General features: G+C 44.0%; 1 protein-coding gene across 1 annotated transcript in view; it reads right to left on the reverse strand.

Annotated features, from left to right (window-relative positions):
- SUDS3 (SDS3 homolog, SIN3A corepressor complex component) overlaps window positions 1-23,125 on the reverse strand; it is a 42,697-nt gene that overhangs the window by 12,052 nt on the left and 7,520 nt on the right. Inside the window, exons 3-10 of the mRNA XM_074402169.1 lie at window positions 22,929-22,984; window positions 21,418-21,489; window positions 17,630-17,649; window positions 15,595-15,751; window positions 5,064-5,150; window positions 3,900-3,970; window positions 3,722-3,743; window positions 2,202-2,307 (exon numbers count right to left, since the gene is read on the reverse strand). Of these exons, the coding sequence (XP_074258270.1) occupies window positions 2,202-2,307; window positions 3,722-3,743; window positions 3,900-3,970; window positions 5,064-5,150; window positions 15,595-15,751; window positions 17,630-17,649; window positions 21,418-21,489; window positions 22,929-22,984 (591 nt within the window). The remainder of the gene's footprint in view (window positions 1-2,201; window positions 2,308-3,721; window positions 3,744-3,899; window positions 3,971-5,063; window positions 5,151-15,594; window positions 15,752-17,629; window positions 17,650-21,417; window positions 21,490-22,928; window positions 22,985-23,125) is intronic.

The raw sequence follows: 23,125 nt of genomic DNA on the forward strand, positions 1-23,125 counted from the left end.
ATTATCGTCTCTGACTTCCACAGCGAAAACTGAAAAGTATACCGAATAGAGAAGAAAGCAACATTCTCAAAGTATATTTAACAAGAGAATAAACAGTTTCAGATTCACTGAAAAAGTTCAATGTGTCCAGTAACATTCATTTCTAAATTTCTGCTGCTAATGTAAGAAAGATGGTGAAAATTCCTTCAAAATACTTAGGGTAGATCAAATCTGACCATTCTGTTTACATTAGGAAACACCAGATACTATGGATCCTTTCTTTAAAAAAAAACAAGAATTTTATTTAACTGCATTTTCACCCTCAAGACACGTCTCATAAAGTCTGAGGATTAAGCTTAGAAAGAGGAAGATTCAAAGCAACACAGTTACAAAATGAACATTGTTGGAAATATCACATGGCTTTAAGACTCACAGATCCGTAAAAATGTTAGCGATAAATCTCATCATTTTCAAAGATGCTTCTTATGTGTGGGCTTGATCTTTAAAGGTTATTTGGTTATCATTATTAGAAACATTTTTCATCTCATTTTGCCCTTCTCAGTGGTAAGCTGTTAGAGCCTGCCACCTAGTGGTGATGTGTTCTGAGACATAGTAAGACAACACAAAGCGACCTTCCTGAAGAATGCCAAAGAATGCCAAAGAAAACCAAATCGAGGGGAAGAAGTCATTAAGATCAGCCTTAGAGATAAAGCAAGCCTCCAGCATCTATTGGGTAATTAACTCATGCAGCCTCACAGGTAGAAATAATTTACTTCAGGCATGACTAGACCCCTAAGCATTTTTGACAAGTACAATATTATCAAGTAACCAATGTAACGCAAAGCCGGGGGGTTTTTGTTTTTTTTGTTGTTTTTTTTTTATTATTATTATTTTTTTAAGAATTCAAAATAGCCCATTACCCTAAATTTTGGAACTTTTGGATATTAAAACTCAAAGGATCATTATATAGCCATTATAAATAATTGCAGACACCTGACAGTAACCCAGAAAAACATTCTCAATATAACCAAACAGGAAGGCAAAGCAAACCATGTGACCTATGACTTAAAATGAATACAGTATGCCTGCCTGCATAGGAACAAAGAATAGAAATATATCAGAATGAGAGGACCTGAGAAATGATGGCAGTATCCATTTCATACCTACCAGAATGCCTAATACAGAACAGAAAAAAATGTTTATTGAATAAATAAAAGTATGAGCTTTTAAGGTTCTTTCATATTGTTTTGCCATTACGTTTCCAAAGAAAAATGCTAGCTGCTCTGAAGATTTCAAACAGTCTTCAATCTAAACCAGGAATTTAGCCAGGCATGGTGGCTCACACCTCTAATCCCAGCACTTTGGGAGGCTAAGGCAGGCAGATCATGTGAGGTCAGGAGTTTTGAGACCAGTCTAACCAACATGGCAAAACCCCATCCCTACTAAAAATACAAAGATCAGCCAGGCATAGCGGTGGGTGCCTATAAACCCAGCTACTCAGCAGGCTGAAGCAGAAGAATCGCTTGAACCTGGGAGGTGGAGGTTGCAGTGAGCAGAGATCAAGCCACTGCACTCCAGCCTGGGCGACAGAGCAAGACTCCATCTCAAAAAAAAAAAACAAATAACTAGGAATGTTTTAGGATACAGTTCCCCCAAGCAAGTTTCCTTGACCACTTCTGCAGCAGGATCACATATTAAAAAAAGGGTATGTGGCATCAAAAAAACACCTAATAACATCTTAGAAATTCAATGTACATTAGCATATCACAGGACCCAAAGGGTGCTACAAGGGAGAAACCATTTATCTTAATTAACAGGATCATCCCGAAACTGATTTGACCACAAAATCCTTTAATCTGAAGAGCACTTATTAACTTTAGCACACAAGGGCAGAGTTAATAAGAGGGCTCAGAGGGGGACATACATCCCAGCCCCAACTGGCAGGGGCATCACAGAAGATATCAGCCTGCAAATTCTAGTAGAGAAACGGCAGAATGGAGAAGGAAGGGGAGCAAAACATGGTTTTGGGAAACGCTGCTTTCAAAGGTCTAACGGAAGAATTGATTAAATGACCACTGATACATTTTTTAACAGTTTCTACTTTTAACGGTACCATGTAAGTTTAGCAGCAGCCATGCTCTGAAATAACCACAGTAGCCCCAGCCCTCTTTCCAAATGGTTCTTTTGAGATTCTTATTAGTCCAGGCTTTCCCATAACATACCATCTTTTATCATAGTACAGTTTGCCATCTTCTATCCGAGCTTCAAACCTCTGGGCTGGAGATTCCGAGGGTGTTGCAGGCAAGTGCTCAGGAGAGGATGGAGATGCTGGAGGAAACCAATATTTACGTGACTAAGAATGTAACAAGCACACGAGTCCACCAGTTAACATGCTTTAATTGAAACACTATCAGAATGTAGTAATAATCATCATTGAGCCATTACAGTGCTAATGCATGGGAATTCAACAAAATTCTTGTATATTTCACCTACACTTAATCATCAAAACAACCCTGGGAAGGAGGCAAGACACAGATTAACCTCATCAAACGGAAGAGACACCTGGGGTTCAGGAAGATTAAGGTCAAATGTGCAAATATATAAGGTCACTTAGAGTAGGACTAATACCCTGGTGATTATAAGCCCTAAAGGGCAAGTATTACGAAAGTCTCTTAAAAATTGAATCATTTCACCCAGGCATGGTGGTGCAAGGCTGTAATCCCACCACTTTGGAAGGCTGAGTCAAGTGGATCACCTAAGGTCAGGAGTTTGAGACCAGCCTAGCCAACATGGTAAAACCCTGTCTACACAAAAAATACAAAAATTAGCCAGATGTGACAGCATGCGCCTATAGTCCCAGCTACTCAGGAGGCTGAGGCAAGAGAATCGCTTGAATCCCAGAAGGTGGAGACTGCAGTCAGCCGAAATTGCACCACTGCACTCCAGCCTAGTGACAGAGCGAAACTCCATCCCCCCCAAAAAAAAACATTTCAAAAACTACTAAACTTACACATTCACACAACTCTCCCCCGCTCTCCCCATCATGCCTCAGAAGGTCAGGACATCTCTGTGGACCGCAGTGGCCCCCAGGAAGATATTATCTACAAAAATTGATTTTGTTCCACAAGACTCAGTGAGCAGAGGAATGTGTGAGTAATCAGTGCTTTAAACAAACAAACAAAAAGATGTCACCAATTCAGAATTCTAGTTTGCAACTAGCACTGATTATCTCAAGTGCTGTTCTGGAAAGAACCACCGTGAACACTGAGCTGCTTGGTCTCTTCTATGAACTGCGAGTCAGAGCAGCCTTCAAATGCCTCACCAGAGTCAGGCCATGAAAAGCCACTGGAACAGACCTACCTAGGATTTGAGTTTAGAAAGCCAGTAATACTTAAGACCCTTCTGGTTTCATTTTCGAAAATGGATGTATACTTAAATCTTTTGCCTGATGTCTACACAGAAGGAAACCTTTACCAGACAATCAAATGCCTCTTTTATAATAAATCCTAAGGAAAAAAATAAAAACAACAAAGCAGGGGTTAAAAAAAAAGAGAGAGAGAGAGAGAAAGAAATCAGGGATGGGTGCAGTTAAGGTCCCCTTCAGTTTTCGTGATGACTACTCTTAGGCAAATGATGAACATTTCATTTTTGAAAATTGCAACAATTCCCTGACGGGTATTCACAAGATTTTCCAACAACATGATAAAAAGATTGCACAAATGCCAATACATCATGCACTTACCTGGTCTCTTGGGTGACTTAAGCTGTAGGAAGAACAACAACAAAAAATCTTAGAAAATCATTTCAGATGCAACTTCAGGTGTCAAAGGCATAATGATTTAACAAGTAACATGTTAACAAAGGAAAGCAGAAAACCATGTAAGCCTGATTTTTCAAAAAATCATGAAGTCAAACTGTACCTTATTTAATGTTCTCAGATCCTCCATGATCTGTTCATCTGTTAACAAATAGTTTAGCTGGGGTGTTGAGAGTTAAAGGACTATGTCTGAAAAGTACAGTTTCCAAGCAAAGAGTAATCAACAAAATGGTACCAGTATTTTAGAATTTACAAAGTGTGATTTTGTTAAATTATGTTTTTACAGTAAGTTTGCTTCTTAGAAATTTATGATTCTACTAAACGTCACAGTACTTCAGTACAGAAAGGAATTCACATCCCCCACTGTTAGGATGAGAAAGTGAAATGAGTTTCATTAGGCATCTTCAGTAACAGAGCACAGGTAACAGTAAAATAAGAATTTCATCATGAATGTATAAAGTGTTTTGTTCCAAAGATCTAAAGACTTCCACACACACATCCAAGGTAGGGTTAATCTTCCCTCAGCAACTTAAATCCTGTTGTGAAGGGGAGGCAGCCTGAAGTTAAATTCCCTTTCCTGGTGGCACACAAATGACTACACCATTTGGGGCAGAGAGCTATTTACTATCTCCTTGAAAGGAATAGAAACACTTCTCCATCTCTCCTGTTTCTGTTGCCATTTTTATAATTAAAGGGCTGCTTTATGTCTGACTGAGATCTCATTTGCTTTCATTTAAAAACAGTTTGCAATCCACTATATTAGGGACACAGGTAACAGAGGTACATAAAGGTAGGTATTATTGTCTTCATTTTACAGTTGGAAGGTGGAAAATCGCAGGTGAAAAAATTAAGGCACATCAAGTTTTCAGATGCCCCTGAATTTTGATGTTAGTGTTAAAACCAAGCTGAAAACCACATTGCCATGTGTGTACTTATGCAACAATCCTGCATGATCTGCACATGTACCCCAGAACCTAAGGTACAATAAAAAATAAATAAAACCAAGCTGAACTTCACATGCAAAGCACCTTTCCAAATCGCGACTCTCTATAAATCTCTCCCAGCAAAAGCAGTAGCAAATGAGGACTTCCATGATAAAATGAGCAACCCTTAACCCACGGACAAATATTTCACATCTGCCTTCCAATTAAATCTAACTATTTTCTGTAGGACAATGACCATGTATACCCTATTGAATTTTAAACGAAGGATTCCAGAGTCTTAAGAAAAGCGATCACAGCTTGATGTAAATGGATATCTGGAGCAGGCTTCCTCCTCTTGTCTGGGATGGGGACAGGATCATTTGGTCGCCTCCGCAACTTTCTGGTCATGATAGGTTTCACCTCCATAGAATCTGTGACAAGAATGAAACAAGTAAATCTATCCAACTCCTACTTGAAGTCAGTAAGAATTTCTACAGTGTAAGAATATCTGCCCCCCAGCCACCCAATCAGAACTGTTTTATAGGGGATGTTTGTTCTACACATGCCCATAACCAGATGCCCCATTAGATTTTAGAAAGTGTTTATGCCTTTAAGATTCTGGCCAGGCGCGATGGCTCAAGCCTGTAATCCCAGCACTTTGGGAGGCCGAGGCGGGTGGATCACAAGGTCAAGAGATTGAGATCACCCTGGCCAACATGGTGAAACCCCGTCTTTACTAAAAATACAAAAAATTAGCTGGGCATGGTGGCACGTGCCTGTAATCCCAGCTACTCAGGAGGCTGAGGCAGGAGAATTGCCTGAACCCAGGAGGTGGAGGTTGCAGTGAGCCGAGATCACGCCATTGCACTCCAGCCTGGGTAACAAGAGTGAAACTCTGTCTAAAAAAAAAAAAAAAAAAAAAAAGATTCAGATGAACTGCCCTACATACAAGCTCCTCTCAGAAATGCAGCCCTACAGTCAAGCATTACAGCCACTGCAGGCATCTCTCCAGCACCGTCAAAACCTAGGGGATATTCCTCCTCTCCTTCAAATTAAGAAGCCCAGAGTCACAGGCTCTTGGGATAGGAAGGAACCTGATGGTCATCTCAGCTGACTAATTTCTGCAGTTCCCACAGAGGGTGGGTGTGCCAAAGCCCACTGATACGAAAGGCTCTTTTAGAGGCCACTGGCCTCAGTGCCAACATTTTTAGACGAAGTCTTCATTTACAGATTCAGACTTTTTTTTTTTTTTTGGAGACGGAGTCTCACTCTGTCACCCAGGCTGAAGTGCACTGGCAGGATCTCAGCTTACTGCAACCTCTGCCTACTGGGTTCAAATGATTCTCCTGCCTCGGCCTCTCGAGTAGGTGGGACTACAGGAGCGTGCCAGCATGCCCAGCTAATTTTTTGTATTTTTAGTAGAAACAGGGTTTCACTGGGTTAGCCAGGATAGTCTCGATCTCCTGACCTCGTGATCCACCCAACTTGGCCTCCCAAAGTGCTGGGATTACAGGTGAAAGCCATCGGTGCCCAGCCCCTTTTTCCCTTTTATAACCTTTTGTAGCTACTTGACTATCAAAATGACACAATAAGGGCTCACGATGAGAGCCTCTTTCCTTTCTTCTTCATTCCTCACTGTGGTCTCACAGTGCTACTGACTTCCCACACCTTAAAATCGCTCCTCCCAAGCCATGGTGCACAAGCTGGTGAACGTGCTTCCTTGGGGTCCTTTTTCGCTTGCCTGCTCCCTGAATACGGGTGATCTTTGGGGTCCACTTAGTTTCTTTCAGACTGTATCCCAACCAATCTGCAATCATCAATTTCAGCTCCCCACACTCCTCTACATGGCAACAGGTATCTGATACCACACATTCTCCACGCCCCGCACAAACTCAGTATTCCTCGTTTCCCTCCCACGGCCACCTCTTTTCCCTTGTCTCATCAGGGGCATCAGATCTACTCATCCTTCCATCCTAGAACAAATCTGTCACCTGTGACTCGTCTTCCTTCACCCAGCCATGAGGTTCACCAACAAATGTCAGTTCTGACTCAACTCTGTCCCTTCATCCTTTCACTGGCCTACCTCCGTGACCTTCAGTGGTCTCTCCCATATCCCGAGACACAAATCAGATTGTTTTGCTTATCACTCTTGTTACTAAATATTTTTCTTTATTTATTTTTGAAACAGAGCCGCACTCTCACCCAGGCTGGAGTGCAGTGGCACAATCTTCATTCACTGCAACCTCCGCCTCCTAGGTTCAAACAAGTCTCACGCCTCAGCCTCCCAAGAAGCTGGGACTACAGGCATGCACCACCAAGCCTGGCTAATTTTTTGTATTTTTAGTAGAGATGGGGTTTCACCATGTTATCCAAGCTGGTCTCGAACTCCTGACCTCAAGTGATCTGCCCTCCTTGGCCTCCCAAAGTGCTGGGATTACAGGCATGAGTCACCACACCCAGCCATCTTCTGATTATTTCAATGGTTCACCACTCTCTAACTACTGGATAAAAGCCAGACCTGATTTCTGGTCTTCCTCCCTTCTCCTTCATTCACACTTACCCTGTGTGCAAGCCTTTAGCTATCCTGTTACCCAAGGGCACCAGACTTTATATACCTTCAAGCCTTTGTAAGGCTGTCCTCTGCCTAGCCTCTTTTCTGCCTGGCAAACTCCTACATAACACCCTTTGAGAGTCAGTTCAATGTTCTCCTTTCTGTGACAGCTTTCAAAGGCAGAGACTCATTCCATCTGTCAAGTAACCAGAGCATCTATACAAACCTCAAGTAGACCAAATGCCACTCTGTATAGGTCATTATCTACCCCACTTGGATGTCTGAATTCTACCCCAATACCTAGCAATACTCTTACACAGTAGGGGTGCATAATGTTTTGTGCAGAACGGTTAGATAAGGTCGAGCCTGACCATGGGATGAAGTTATTTTGTAATTATGCATATAATCAGCAGGGCAGGCAGGACAGCTCCAGGGAATTCTACCAAGCAGTGTGCAGGATCTTACAGCATGTCATACATGTGCTACAGAAATTAAAAAAAAAAAAAAGGCTTCTGCATGTTGCTCTTAAGAGAAATGGACAGTATTAAAATGTGTTTTCTATGAATGGAACAGAGGTAAAATAAGAGCCAAAGACCTAATTAATGAATATTCATAAAAGTGTACTTGGAAGTATAAACACACACACACACACACACCCCAGAAACAAGCAGCGAAGGCTTCTCCCTAAAAGAAATCTCCTACCCTATGCTGAGGTGCCACCCTTCTCCAGTCAGTTACTGGCCAGTGGGCACAGCACCATGGTCAACAGCTGGAGTATCACACAAACATGGGTCTGAATCCCTGCAGCGGCTGTGTGACCTAAGGCAGGTTTGTAAGTGCTCTATGTCCCAAGTTTTGTCGTCTAGAGAATAGAAACATTAGTAATGCCTCCCCTACTGTGTGCTGTGCGGGTTACACATGATGATGCATGTGAAGCCTTAGCACAGTGCCTGGCATAACGGGAGTGCTATCAATGCTAGTTTTTATCATTATATTTTCAGGCAGGAAAAACCTATACAAAGATCCCTTTTTAAAACTCAAGGCACAAAGACCTGAAAAGAAGTTACATAGTTGAAAGCAGCTGATGTCAGCTGTGAGGCTGTGCAACACTGACACCTAATTTAGAAAACAAAGTGTACAGGGAGTTCACCCAACCTGAGAGAGCACCAAAGAAAAAGCACATAGCCCCTGAACGTGATGGAACGTTCTGTCCACCAAAGAGAATGGCTGAGCGTGCTCTGTTCCGCAGGCTGCCAAGACTGGGGAGCGGGGAAGGTGGACACTGCATGATGGATGAAAGCCAAGTGAAGGCCAATCACAGCCAATGAACGCTGAAAACCATAACTATCACTTACAAACCAAACAATATAATCCAATTCTTATGAAATGGTGAAAAACAATCGATTTTGTTAGCCTGGTCACAGCAACAACCTGATTAATTTTATCCGAAAGACTACTCTGCAGAAGGAAGGGACTCTGGAGAAGCCCCTAAAACTTATCAGCTTGTCTCCATCTCCACCTAGGAAAGAGGAGACAGAAGGGAGCAGTCCTGGCCAACGGCCCAGGTGGAAGACAGGATTTAAAGACATGATCAACATGTATCACAGCCCCAACAGACATAATAAGATTATCCGCTTAAGTCACCTTGCTCCAATGCCAGCCAGGTTTGCCTAGTTGGCTTCTAAGGTGGATTTTTCATAGAAGAATGGAGCCTGACAACCTGGGTCTGAGTGTGCCTGGAAGTTCTATTTCTCACTGCAAGCAACGAGCTGGCATCCTGAATTCTGCCATCGGTGTCCTATGAGTTTGGACCCTAAAAGTTCCAAGGCACTCGATCTGGCTACACTGACAAAAATCAAACTTTCAGAACTGAAGCTCAGACCCTGGAGCGTGACAACCCTGGAGAAGACACATGAGCAGGGATTCAGTCAGTCTTCCTCTCAGTCAGCATGCAGCAACCACAGAAAAACTCTAACTGGCTGAAATTAGAAACCCTCTCTGATCCAGAGGTCTCTTCTCAGGTTTGCTCCAGTAGGGAAACCATTTATATCATTAAACATCTAGCACTTAAAGCAGACTTGGGAGAGTGTGAGAGAAAATACCAAACAAGTAACAAGACTAGGCATGCAACTCCTCTCCAAGCCACCCTGCAATATGACTTTTAACAGTGCCAATCCTCCTGCTCTACTCACTAGGAAACCTGATGAATACAGGCACCCCCCAGCCACCACTCGGAGCACTGATTCCAACATCTTAAAAATGGGAGCTCAGGTTGAAACAATGCTAGGTAGAGTCATTAGAGCACAGTCCCCATGGAGAGGTATTCCTGATAAATTAACCGCAATTTACATACAATTACCAGTTTACTGGCTGGCCTTTTGTTCTGCACTTCTCTAGGCCTGTTCATTCATTGCAACAGCCTACCTGCCTACAGTGTACAATTGCAGCAAAAGCTTCAATTTAACATACTTTAACTATTAAAACAAGCTCATATTTATCTAATAGAAAAAATATTAATCACAGTGATTCAAAGGGGCATCCTTTAAAAATGAGATATAAGACCGGGTACAGTGGCTCACACGTATAATACCAGCACTTTGGGAGGCCAAGGAGGGTGGATCACTTGAGCCCAAGAGTGCAAGACCAGCCTGGGCAACAGAGCAAAACCCCATCTCTACACAAAAATATGAAAACCTAGCTGGACTAGGTGGCACGTGCCTATAGTCCCAGCTACCTGGGAGGCTAAGTTGGGAGGATCACTTGCACACAGGAGGCAAAGGTTGCAGTGACTCGAGATGGTGCCGCTGCATGCCAAGCTGGGTGACAGAGCAAGACCCTGTCTCAAAAAATTAAGTTTATTTTAAATTTAAAAAGGAAATTTTCTTAAAAAAGAAATGGGATGTAAGTGGCAGAAAGAAAAGCCACTGCAGAGTAAACACTATAGCAGATTGGCAATTACCTCCAAACCAGGGCAGGAAACCATGGGGTTAGACTAGAGGCCCAGAGCAATCCTAGCATGTCCCACGCCCTTCTCTGGCAGGATGGAGGGTGCCATCAGTGTTGACACAAATTACTGCTGCAGTGGTAACAGGAGAGTGCTTACGGATTGTCGAGGAGGGGAGTAACAATGAATGTTAGAGATGGGCGCAGTAGCTCACATTTGTAATCCCAGCACTTTGGGAGGTCGAGGCAGGCAGATCAACTGAGGTCAGGAGTTCGAGACCAGCGTGGCCAACATGGTGAAACCCCGCCGCTACTAAAAGTACCAAAATTAGCCAGGTGTGGTGACATGCGCCTGTAGTCTCAGCTAATCGGGAGGCTGTGGCAGGAGAATCTCTTGAACCTGGGAAGTGGAGGTTGCAGTGTGGCAGTGAGCTGAGACCGCACCACAGCACTCCAGCCTGGGTGACAGGGCTCGACTCTGTCTCAAAAAAAAAAAGAATCAATGTTAGGTCTTTGGAGGCCAAATCAGAGTAGGAATAAAGGGACCAATCTCCTTAAAGCCAAAGGTGCCCATTATGAAAAGAGGGCAATAAACAATGAGCCAATCGAGCCCTCCTCTCTGCACCCTCAAGCACATTAAAAAACCTGATTCCACAACGTCAGCAGCAGGAAAGAACATCCTGAGGACAAGCCCACTCCACCCAAACTCCAGGTCACCGCTTCCATTCTCCTTCCCCAGACACCTGTGTGGGGTCTCTTCCCCTTGTCTTGACACACAAGTAGCTACTCATTAGCATCTATTGCATATGTGTGAAACTTACTGCTCCTATAGTAGCACAACCACATATATCTTAGGGTTTTAAAATGAGTAAAAAAGCCAGACATGGTAGCTCACGCCTATAATCTCCTTTGGGAAATCAAGGCGGGCAGATCACTTGAGCCTAGGAATTCAAGACCAGCCTGGGCAACATGGCGAAACCCTGTCTCTATAAAAAATACAAAAATGAGCCAGGCAAGGTGGCACATGCCTGTAGTCCCAGCTATTCCAGAGGCTGAGGTGGGAGAATCATTTGAGTCCAGGAAGTTGAGCTGCAGTGAGCCGTGATGGCACCACTGCACTCCAGCCTGAGCGACCAGAGAGAGGCCGTCTTTAAATAAATAAATGAGTAAAAAAATGAGCCTGTCAAATTGTTACCTTTATTTAGGGGCCCTCCATCTCAACACCACATTACCCTGGGGAAGCCAAGGAAGTTGTCTCAGCTAACTCCCAGAAAACAACCTCCTAGAAGACACAGACTTCATCCATTAGCCTCATTTTGGGAGTTACTTAGTGCTACCACATCTATCTATGGCAGGCGTCCCCAAACTTTTTACACAGGGGGCCAGTTCACTGTCCCTCAGACCGTTGGAGGGCCGCCACATACTGTGCTCCTCTCACTAACCACCAATGAAAGAGGTGCCCCTTCCTGAAGTGTGGCGGGGGGGTGGGGGGGCGGATAAATGGCCTCAGGGGGCCGCATGCAGCCCGCGGGCCGTAGTTTGGGGACGCCTGATCTATGGTATTTGCAGAGTCAGTAGTAATGGTGGTGAAGAGAAAATGCTTGAAGGCAGACACACACTAGCTTAACCACTATCTCACTGAGGGACTCTGAGCCAATGGTTCCACTTCTCTGAGCCACCTCTGCCATCTGTAAAATCAGAAGCGATACACCCCAGGTCAAAGGGAGCGGCAGGAACTCAGTGAGGTTACAACTTCCCAATCCCTGAGAGTTCACACTGTGAACCAGCTACTCTTTGAAGCAACTTATAGGCATTATGTCATCTTATTGTCACATCAACCCTCTGCAATAGATTCTATCATCCCCTTGCCAAATAAGAAGACCCCACCTCACCTCAGAATTAAATTTGTGACAGTGCCAGAATGCAGCCCAGGTCCATCAGCCTGCAAAATTGGCTCTAATATTTGTATGTAATGCTTGGCTCAGCATAAGTGCTTGGGAAATAAGAGTTTTATCTTGACATTGTAATGACTCATGGTACCAGCTCTGAACCCACCATCTTCTACAGGAACTCACAGTCTTTACTAAGGTCATAAGCAGCTTCCACAGGGGCCTAAGGATTGGAAGATGCCCATGGTGACCAAGAACTTACAAAAGAAAAGGAAGGAGCAGGGAGTGAGCTACAGGAAGAAAGGAGAGAAGAATGAGAGAAAGAAAAACACATTAAAAATGGTAAAGCGCCGGGCGCGGTGGCTCAAGCCTGTAATCCCAGCACTTTGGGAGGCCGAGGCGGGTGGATCACGAGGTCAAGAGATCGAGACCATCCTGGTCAACATGGTGAAACCCCGTCTCTACTAAAGATACAAAAAATTAGCTGGGCATGGTGGCACGTGCCTGTAATCCCAGCTACTCAGGAGGCTGAGGCAGGAGAATTGCCTGAACCCAGGAGGCGGAGGTTGCGGTGAGCCGAGATGGCGCCATTGCACTCCAGCCTGGGTAACAAGAGCGAAACTCCGTCTCAAAAAAAAAAAAAAAAAAAAAAAAGGTAAAGCTCCCACATTTTAAAGCTCATTAACTTCTCACTGAATACTTAGGTTACTTGTAATCTTGGCCTCTACTTCAGAGAAAGCTCACCCTCAGGCAACCGTATCTATAACTTCACGGCTGAAGTGTGGTCCATCCAGCAGGATCAACGGCCCCTGGAAGGTGGTTAGAAATGCAGTATCTCAGCCTCCTCTCCAAAGCCTCTAAAACAGAAGCTGCATTTTATGAAGATCCCAATGACCTAAATACACATTGAAAGTGGGACACACTGATCTATAATTCATCCTAGCTTCTCCATGTACAATCATACATTTCTGCCTCAACAACCCAGTTTTCCTAAGTTTTCCACCAGAGGTTTGGGTGGTGAACACAACATCCTGCCAATTTCTATGGAGATTTGTAAACACTTTAAGTCATGATGGGAGCAGGTCACTAAATACACCCATTTCCAGTGGGTTATTTGGATGAAGGTTCTCATCATCCTCTATCCTACTTTGCTTTTCAAGACATTTTCATGTTGAACCAAAAAGGAGACTTTAGAAAGTATATTTTCAGGGCAGAGCTGGGCAACACTGATATTGGGAATTAATCCACAAAGGTGAAGTAAGTCACTCAATTAGAGGAATGAAATCAAGCCTTTAATTCAACACCATAGCCGCACCATCTGTGGAAACGCTAATTACCCTTCTAGCTCTAGTGCCTTGTCTTCCAACACTCCATCATTACCTTGGCAGTGTTTTCCATACCAAGGGTACCAAATGGCTTGAGGAAGGACATCCGTACTTTTAATGCCCATGGTTACCTTGAAACACTTCTGTAATCTATTTTATTGCATTACAAATGATTGCCCTGCATTTATTTGTCTTGTCTACTCTGTCAAGCTCAGTCCCAGTCACTGAGGGTGCCTCCTGTCCCAGTTAAGAGTCTGGCTGTAAAACTGCCTGGCCAAACAATGTCTATTGCTTATCAATAATTAGGATGCCAAATCACAGGTAAGGTGATGATACCCTTCCCCACAGATGGGAAGGAAGTGGCTATAAACCGATAATATTTCCCACTAGCCTAATGAAGGCTCCCAAACATCTGGTGGCTCTAGCAGAGAGCAATGAAGCATCAATGCCAGTCACAGCCGCTATCAAAGAAAATGGTGTTCAGGTCCAAAAGCTGGCAGACAGAGAGTGGTACCAGACAAGGTACCACGGTGCTATCGGTCCAGTTAAATAAGCACTTCCACAAGAACAAGACTACGCTGTCTGAAGCTGCTGTTCTGTCATCCATTCTCACAAAAAAAACATTTCTGAGCTGCTTTCAGAGGCCTTCAAGGAGCTCACTTCTCTTGCCAAGTCTTTCTATGAGGAAGCTATTTTCAAAAGTCAGACCCCACCTCAGGCACAATCACATTCTCTTCAGTGTATCATGAGGATTAGAGCCAGAAGTCTGTGTCAATCAGAAGGCCAAGCTGGTTCATAGCGCCAGAAATATACAGAGGGGAACAAAGATTTTAACTAGTTACTTTTAATTTCAAAGTCAGCCCTGAGAACTTCCACAAAAACACTGCATGCATTCCCTACGGAACCCTGCTAAAATCAGACTCACCAGAGCCCCACCACTTTCCTAATATAATTACAGGAGTTAAACTCTGGGATGTGACCAGGCGCGGTGGCTCACGCCTGTAGTCCCAGCACTTTGGGAGGCTGAGGCAGGCAGATCACCTGAGGTCGAGAGTTTGAGACCAACTTGACCAACAAGGGGAAACCCCATCTCTACTTAAAAAAAAAAAAAAAAAAAAAAAAAAAAATTAGCCGGGTGTGGTGGCACATGCTTGTAATCCCAGCTACTCAGGAGGCTGAGGCAGGAGAATCGTCTTAACCTGGGAGGTGGAGGTTATGGTCAGCAGAGATCACAACATTGCACTCCAGCCTGGGCAACAAGAATGAGACTCCATCTAAAAAATTAATTAATTAATTAATTCTGGGACGTACAGAAAGGCATGCCACCTCCATATCCAAGTGACAAACTCACCACTGACTTGATTTGCAGTATTTGCCAAGTTCCAAAATAGCTAGTTCAAGCCAATTGCCTGTATCCTTCAAGGAATCATCAGTCTACATACGGCAATGAAAGAGTCGGCCCATATTGTTTTTCCTGAACACCTGCCTACAACCAGCTGAGTTCCCATATGTGGATTACTAAATCCTAGAAAGTTAGAAAGGGATTGGTTCTGACTCTCATGCAACTTTCCTACCTTTACGGGAAAACAGTTAAGTTTGGCTACCCTGCTGGAATCGTATGAAGTCTTTCTGAAATGTTCACAGTAACACCTGGCAGAAGAGATCTAATGGCACAGAGGATATAGCCAAAAGCCTTTGTTCTTATATCTAGGTCAAAGGAAGACAATACCTCTTCTGTAATTAAAGCAGACTGGAAAAAAAACAAAGCCGAGGGATTCCCATCACCACAGATGGACTCGGGTAAGCAATTTGGGAACACAACCAAGATATAAATGGCAGCTGACCCAGAAATTAAGTAGAGCATAAGTCAGAGCTTGCAATTACTATTAAAAGTCTATCAACTATTGAACACCTGTTATGCACAGGACACTGTACTAGGCACTCGTAGGTGTAACCACAATCCTGTGAGAGGGTATGATCGGCCCCATTTCATAAAGGAGGAAACAGAGAAGTTAAGCAGCCAAAGGTCACACAGCCAGTAGAAGGTAGAGGTGGAACCCACGCTCCACCTTGCTCTACTCTTGACAGGTAAGACAAAAGTAACTGGAACAGCCCTTCACAGCCCCACTCAGAGGCCCCAGAATCCCACCCCACAGGGCTTTCCTACCTCCAGTCAGTTCCATTGTCAGCTTTTCATTTTCAATCATTTTCTTCTTTTCCTCTAGCTCAGCAATCAGGTTCTCTTTCAGCTCAACCTTCTTGTCTTCAAATTCTTTCACTGCGGCCTTCTTTTCTTTAATGTAATTTCGTTCCACTTGTTCAGTCTAAGCAAAAGAGAAACACGGGCTGGGAGTACATGGCTCTGGGAGCCAGGGGCTCCAACTCCAGGTCTAGCCCCATCCTCAACAGCAAAGAAAACGCCTTTGCTAGAAACATGACAAATACAGTTTCACTCTCACACACACCTGCAGTAAGAAGTGCAGTAACAATGTCTGAGAGCAAGTGTTCCAATGAACACATAAAATCAGACCCATGTGACTTATGCTGATTTTTGAGCACACTTCACTTGCTACTCAGATATATTTCTCTTCCACATCTTATATTTTATACTAAAACACATTTCTCAAAGATAAATAACTTATAAAGTTACAGCTTCAAAGGGAAACAGGAGATTCTAAATAAATTTGTATATATTCAAAAAATAATTTTAAAATACTAAGGCAAGATGGCGTTAAGTTACTATTATTTTTGATACAGCAAAAAGAAAGAATGGAATATATTTAATAAGTGCCTGAACCCCAAAGTACACGAATATTGGTACTACACTAAGACAAAAGTTATACATGCCTCCACTTTTCAAATCTCGCCCCTGCAGTGAGTGACAACATCTGGGCCTATGGAGGGCTAGGGATGTGTGTACCTCACTTGCGTACACCTTCAGGCTGAGCACGTGATCCTTCAGGCTGCGTGACTATGGACACCAAACTGATCTAAGGAAAGTAGGTTCCAATAATGTGACACTGAAAAACCATAACTTTCTCAAAAAGCAACCCTCACACACATGCTAGCCACCCTGGGAGCAGGTACATCATCCAGGATTCAGGCCCTCATGTCTGTATCACAGCACAGAATCTGACACAGAACCAGCACTCAGATGTCCATGGAATGAAAGGAAAACTTAGAAATCAGAAATGCATCTTTTTTTTACTGGCCCAGAGAGTTACAGCTGTAAAACAGAACTGTTGAGCCAATTCTGAAACTGAACTGCTTCAAGGACCAGTATCAAACTATTAGGCCATTAAAACTTAGAGACTTCCAAACAGCTTTAATGTGGGATAAAAGTCAATAAGCAAGCCAGGCACAGTGGCTCCCATCTGTAATCCCAGCACTTCGGGAGGCTGAGGCGGGTGGATCACAAGGTCAGGAGTTCGAGACCAGCTTGGCCAACATGGTGAAACCCTGTTTCTTTTTTTTTTTTTTTTTTTTTTTTTTTTGAGACGGAGTTCCGCTCTTGTTACCCAGGCTGGAGTGCAATGGCGCGATCTCAGCTCACCGCAACCTCCGCCTCCTGGGTTCAGGCAATTCTCCTGCCTCAGCCTCCTGAGTAGCTGGGATTACAGGCATGCGCCACCATGCCCAGCTAATTTTTTTGTATTTTTAGTAGAGACGGGGTTTCACCATGTTGACCAGGATGGTCTCGATCTCTCGACCTCGTGATCCACCCGCCTCGGCCTCCCAAAGTGCTGGGATTACAGGCTTGAGCCACCGCGCCCGGCCCCCTGTTTCTACTAAAAATACAAAAAAAAAAAATCAGCCAGGTGTAGTGGCAGGTACCTGTAATCCCAGCTACTCAGGAGGCTAAGGCAGGAGAATCGCACCTGAGAGGTGGAGGTTGTGATGAGCCAAGACCCAGCCACTGCACTCTAGCCTGGGCAATCGAGCGAAACTCCTTCTCAAAAAAAAAAAAGTCAATAAGCAGTGAGGGGTGGGTCCTCCTTATTCCACTGTGATAAGCAGAGGCTGCGCAACAAGTGAACAGACAGGATGTCTGAACCGAGACCAAATGTACTTTAGTCAAACAAAACAGTGGTGAAGGCTTCCAAACTATCTACTTGGTGATAAAAGAAAAGGCCACCAGATCAGGACAGCAAGATTCCAGTCTCAGAAAGAGCCTGCAAACCCAGAAGATCCGTGGTACTTACTTCTAGCTGGAGGAAGAGTTCTGCAAGAGATAAAAAGTGCAATTAGATTTGCTAGACTGTGCCACCTTTCCAGACAGCAATGTTAGCATTCATTTAGAAGCAGTAATTGTTTTCTGAAAGCATGTTACACAGAGCAAATGTTTTCATCAGTGAAACGTTGATATACACGAAGGGAAAGGACGCAGGAAGTACTCAAGCGTAGTTAAAATGCGGCCCTGCCAGCCTGCCAACACGGCAAAACCCCGTCTCTACTAAAAGTACAAAAATCAGCCAGGCATGGTAGCATTCGCCTGTAATCACAACTACTCAAGAGGCTGAGGCAGGCAGGAGACTCACTTGAACCTGAGAGGCAGAGGTTGCAGTGAGCCCAGATTGCGCCACTGTACTCCAGCCTAGGTGACAGAATGAAACTTGGTCTCAAAAAAAAAAAAAAAGTGGCCCTGTGGCAGTTCTGCCTGAGGGCAAAAAATGAGCAGCAGAAATCCAACTACCTCGGCAAAACTAAGTTATCCTTCCTTCCACTCAGTACACCCTCGACGGTCCCCACAAGGGCTGGATGGGTCAAAAAGAAACAATGCAATTACTCCAAAAGCAGAATGGATACGATGTTTTAAAGCAGCGGTCCCTGACATTTTTGGCACCAGAGACCAGTCTGGTAGAAGACAATTCTCCCATGAACTGGGGCAGGTTACGTGGGCAGGCAGCAGGTGGGGGGGGATGCAACCCAGTGGTCCACAGCCTGAGGGATGGAGAACCCTGGTTTTGGGGTTTTGGATTTTTTGAGACAGTCTCTCGCTCTGTCACCAGGCTGGAGTGCAGTGGCGTGATCGCGGCTTACAGCAACCCTGCCTCCCAGGCTCTAGCAGTTTTACTGCCTCAGCCTCCCAAGTAGCTGGGATTACAGGTGCATGCCACCAGGCCTGGCTAATTTTTGTATTTTTAGTAGAGACAGGGTTTCACCATGTTGACCAAGCTGGTCTCGAACTCCCGACCTCAGGTGATCTGCCTGCCTCAGCCTCCCAAAGGTCTGAGATTACAAGTGTGAGCCCAACGTGTCCAGCCAAGACCCCCGTTTTAAAGCACTATATGAAGGGCTATGTGTAGTAAGGAAGGACCTTCACAGAGAATCAACAGGACAGAGGCTCCAGGCACTCTTGGGGCTTCACTGTCAGGCCGTCAAGCTCTGCTCACACTGTCTGCCCCTGCAATGCCCTCTGATTTCCTGTTCACATTCCCAAGTTCTTGACTGAATGCAGCCCACTCCTGAGGCCTTTCCTGATGACTCCTCACTATCATGCCCTTCAGATGCCTCATCTAACAGCACTCAGCAACTAAGTTAGCACCTACCATGTACCAGATGACTCGAAACTGTTACCTAGCAGCTTCCCTCACCCCTAGATTTACAATAGAGTAGAAACCTGTCTACAAACCCGCAACTTGGAGCAAAATTGGTCCATGGCTTCTACTCTTTTCTGGGCAGCAGGGGGCTGTGCATACAGTCCACAAAGATTCTCGGTGGACCAATAACTCGTGGGGATGCTATTTTCAGTCTACTATGGGCCCCTTGGCAAACCTGGCAAATGCTACGAACCCCGTCCCCAGAAAAAAAGCACATACACAAATTCACACAAACTGCACAGAATTTTGACATTTCCAGGAGCCCCAGATCAAGAGCCCAGATGTCTATCAATAGTTGTTGATAGAGAAAATCGACTGAGGAAAGGGACAAGCCACTCATCATTTTTTTTTAGCCCCCAGAAGTCCTACCCACTTTGGCACTGGGAATTGCTGGGGATAGGAACCCAGGCACACTCAACCCAATGTGATCATTCCTGTAACAGCTTCAGACCTGTACCATGCACAAGTGGGCCAGAGAGCTGGACTCCTGTGCCATTCCAAGAAATCATGCCTTGCACCAACAAGTTGAAATGACAATTAGCACTTAGAGGTGCCAGTTGTTTTAGTTAAAGCAGCCAGACACCACTAAAGCAGGTGGCTCATCTCTGCAGAAAGTACTTTTTAAAGCTCAAGTCGTGACTGATTTAGGAGCTCTTCTACATTTTTACCTAGGGGAGAGAAACGTGAAAGAACAGAGGAGGGCCAGGCACACTGGCTCATGCCTGTAATACCAGCACTTTGGGAGGCCGAAGTGAGCCAGGCGGATCACCTGAGGTCAGGAGTTCGAGACCAGCCTGGCCAACATGGTGAAACCCTGTTTTTGCTAAAAATATGAAATTAGCCAGGTGTGTTGGCAGGTGCCTGTAATCCCAGCTAATCAGGAGGCTGAGACAGGAGAATCGCTTGAACCTAGGAGGCAGAGATTGCAGTGAGCTGAGATAGCACAACTGCTCTCCAGCCTGGGAGACAGAGACAGACTTTGTCTCAAAAAAAAAAAAAAAAAAAAGGAAGAACATATGAGGACAGGATTGAGAGTCTGTGCAGAATGAAGAAAAACAACTCTATACTCACTCTGCTGTTCTAACTTCAGAAATATGACTCACATCCATTTTCTTTCCTTATTTCCACCTTATGCCAATTCCATGAGGTATTAATATTCCCCTCTACAGATGGGGAAATTGAGGTTTCAAGAGCAAATATTCTACTTAAAAGATCAGATCTAAAGTAAGGAGGCAGGACTGAACATAAGACCACCTCCTTCCACAAATGCCATCTCCTTTATCTGCAAAAGGGGGAGTCTAGGAAGAGCAGCCAGTTGAGGATTTTCAAGACATCTCAAGGAGGTGCTTCAGGAACTGAGTAGAATGGGGTACAGCAGGGAGAGGTAGGAGGCGAACAAGCAGAGGGATAATAGCCGGGGCTCCACTTTCTCAGTGCCCACACACGCTTCAGCCCCTTTTCTATCTGTTGGTATGCACCGGGCAGCTTCTCACTGAGGAGACAGAGTGAAGGGTTGGAGAGTCACTGGACCAGAACGAAAGACGACAGCAGCATGAGGAGTGGCACCCAGCCGTCATTTTAAAACCCATCATTACTTCTACCATCGCAGGAACAAGGACTCTGCTGGCACCCAAACTGCTGGCTGATGATGAGCTTTAAAAATTCAACACATACACAAGATTCCCTGTAATATGAGGAATCCATGTTTACACACTTTAAACAGCTGTCACATCTTACTTTCTGCATGGTTCTTTAACTCACAGCATTCCTTAGCTTTACGCATGTGGTATCTTGTCAATGAAACAGCAAGTTTCCTAAAGTCAAGGCAATGTGTTACATGACTGTATATTCAGCACAGTGCTTGGATGTAGCAGGTGCTTAATTAATTTTTGTTAACTGAATACATTTACTGTATACAAGTAACCAAAAGTGTGCCTTTTCTTTAAATTCTTATAAAAACAATATGGGGAGAAAATAACAAGAGCACTCTCCCCAGTCCTAGCACAGAATTCCAAAAGAAACAAACTTAAAAGGGGACAAAAACAACCTATAATCCTTTTCCTCATCAGCACTTCTGACTGTACTTCAGACCAGCCGTGCAGACATGAGCAAGAGCGTGCAAGACTACTCTTGGGGTACCAGGGAGAACAACCTAACTGCGAGGAGCCTCCTTGGACACCCTCCACTACTGGGCCATTCCTCAGCAACAGAAGCAAATGATGAAACCATTTTCCATAACTGCAGCTTGGAAGTCTCTCTTCTGCAAAACTCTCCCGGACAGAATATCTGGGACACAATTTGGAGAACAGCTCTTAGGGCTAACTTACACTGATGATCAGCAAATGGTCGAACATTTAAAGATGATTCATTTCCATTTAAAGGAGCCTTACCTGCATTCCGTATCCTCTCTTTGTACTGCTGATCTAGTTTTTTCATTCTCTTCTGATATTCCTGTAATGTACCTGATTTCAAGCATTTAAAAAATAAAGTTATTGTGAATATCAATCTGCTCTACATTTTGTTTCCTAAAATTATTCTCCAGCATCAACACTGTTTCAGTAATACCAAAGGAAAACAAAAGCCAGCGGAAGCCACAACTCAGCAGTTAACTCTGGTTCTTAAGAGGGGCACACAGCAGAAACCATCAGGGGCCTATCTGAAGTCCACCCAACCCAGTGGATCAGGGTTCTGTAGTGAGGGAGGGGGAGTGGAAAGGTGCCAACATCTCCACACTATTCTGATCAGTTGCTGCAACAGTCTCAATCAGTGGGCCCTCCTTTCCTGGAAAAGGTTCCTTCTCCTTCAGTAAGGTCTAGGTCAATGCTGTTAAGGATTAACAGCAGAACCTTCTGCAATGGTAGAAGTGTTTCATATCTGCAATGTCCAATATGGCAGCCACTAACCATCTGTTGCTATTTTAGCACTTGAAATGTGGCTAGTGGAACTGAAGAACTGAATTATTAATTAAATTTAAACAGCCACATGTGGCTAGTGACAATAGTAAACAGATCAGATAGAGATTCTCACCAAATCGCTATTTATTTCATTGCTCTTCCCACAAAACAGTTAATTATGACGGGCCCATCTTGTGGAGGGAAGCATTTCCTGATTATAATGCCTGACCATGGGCTAGTCCAAGGGCGTGGATCACTCACAAGGAATAAAAGCACATAGTAGAAAAAGCAATTTCACTGATAAGGGGACTCTACAATATGAAACCAAAGAGCTCACTGCCACAGCTAACCGTCCCCGGGGCCTCACAATGTGCACACTGCTGTGCTAGACACTCCTCGTGCAGAATCACATCTTCTACTACTATCTTCATTTTGCAGATCAGAAAACAGATTAAGCAAGAGAAAGTGGCATGCCCAAGGTCTCATCACTAGAAGCAGAGAAAGTGGGATTCTAACCCCTCACAAGACTCCGGAGCCTGCACCTTAACTCTGATGCTGCACTGCCTTTAGCAGCCAGTGGCATTTGACAAAATACCATCTACTTTTAATTTAACAAGCAAAAAGGAGAAAGCACAATGTGAATAATCCATAGGTCATTAACATTTGATTTAGAAAAAATAGTAAAACTTTATTCTTTAATAACAATGTCCCTCCTAAAAACATCTAGCTTTAGGCACAGTGGCATTCAATTCGTGTTCCCTTGAAAGCCTCAAATGAGATTTATTTGAAGAAAGAATCTCATATATATTAGAAATAAATTTTTCAAAATCAAGGAGTTTGAAAATCACTTTACTGACAGCAAAAGACAGCAACATGTGTACTGGATAGTTAAGATCAGCCAGACCAAGTTTTAAATAACTCCCATAGAGAAGTGAAATACACAGATTTCAAGGGTTTGTAACGTTAAGAAGCATATTTAGAAATGCAGAATTCAATCACACACCAACCTTCTTGTAGTTGTTGCAATTGCCTCTTGAGAGAAGCCAGTTTGTCCTGATACATCCTATTAAAAAAAAAAAAAAGAAAAAAGAAAAGTCACACTACCGGATAAAAACATTCAATACTCAATTCCAAAACAACCTACCCACAGAAATTACCTGGGTTATTAAGGGAATGTCATTAATGTTCATTAATGCCCTTCAGG

Source organism: Saimiri boliviensis, chromosome 7, assembly GCF_048565385.1.
Source record: "Saimiri boliviensis isolate mSaiBol1 chromosome 7, mSaiBol1.pri, whole genome shotgun sequence".
NCBI classification, from domain to species: Eukaryota; Metazoa; Chordata; class Mammalia; order Primates; family Cebidae; genus Saimiri; species Saimiri boliviensis.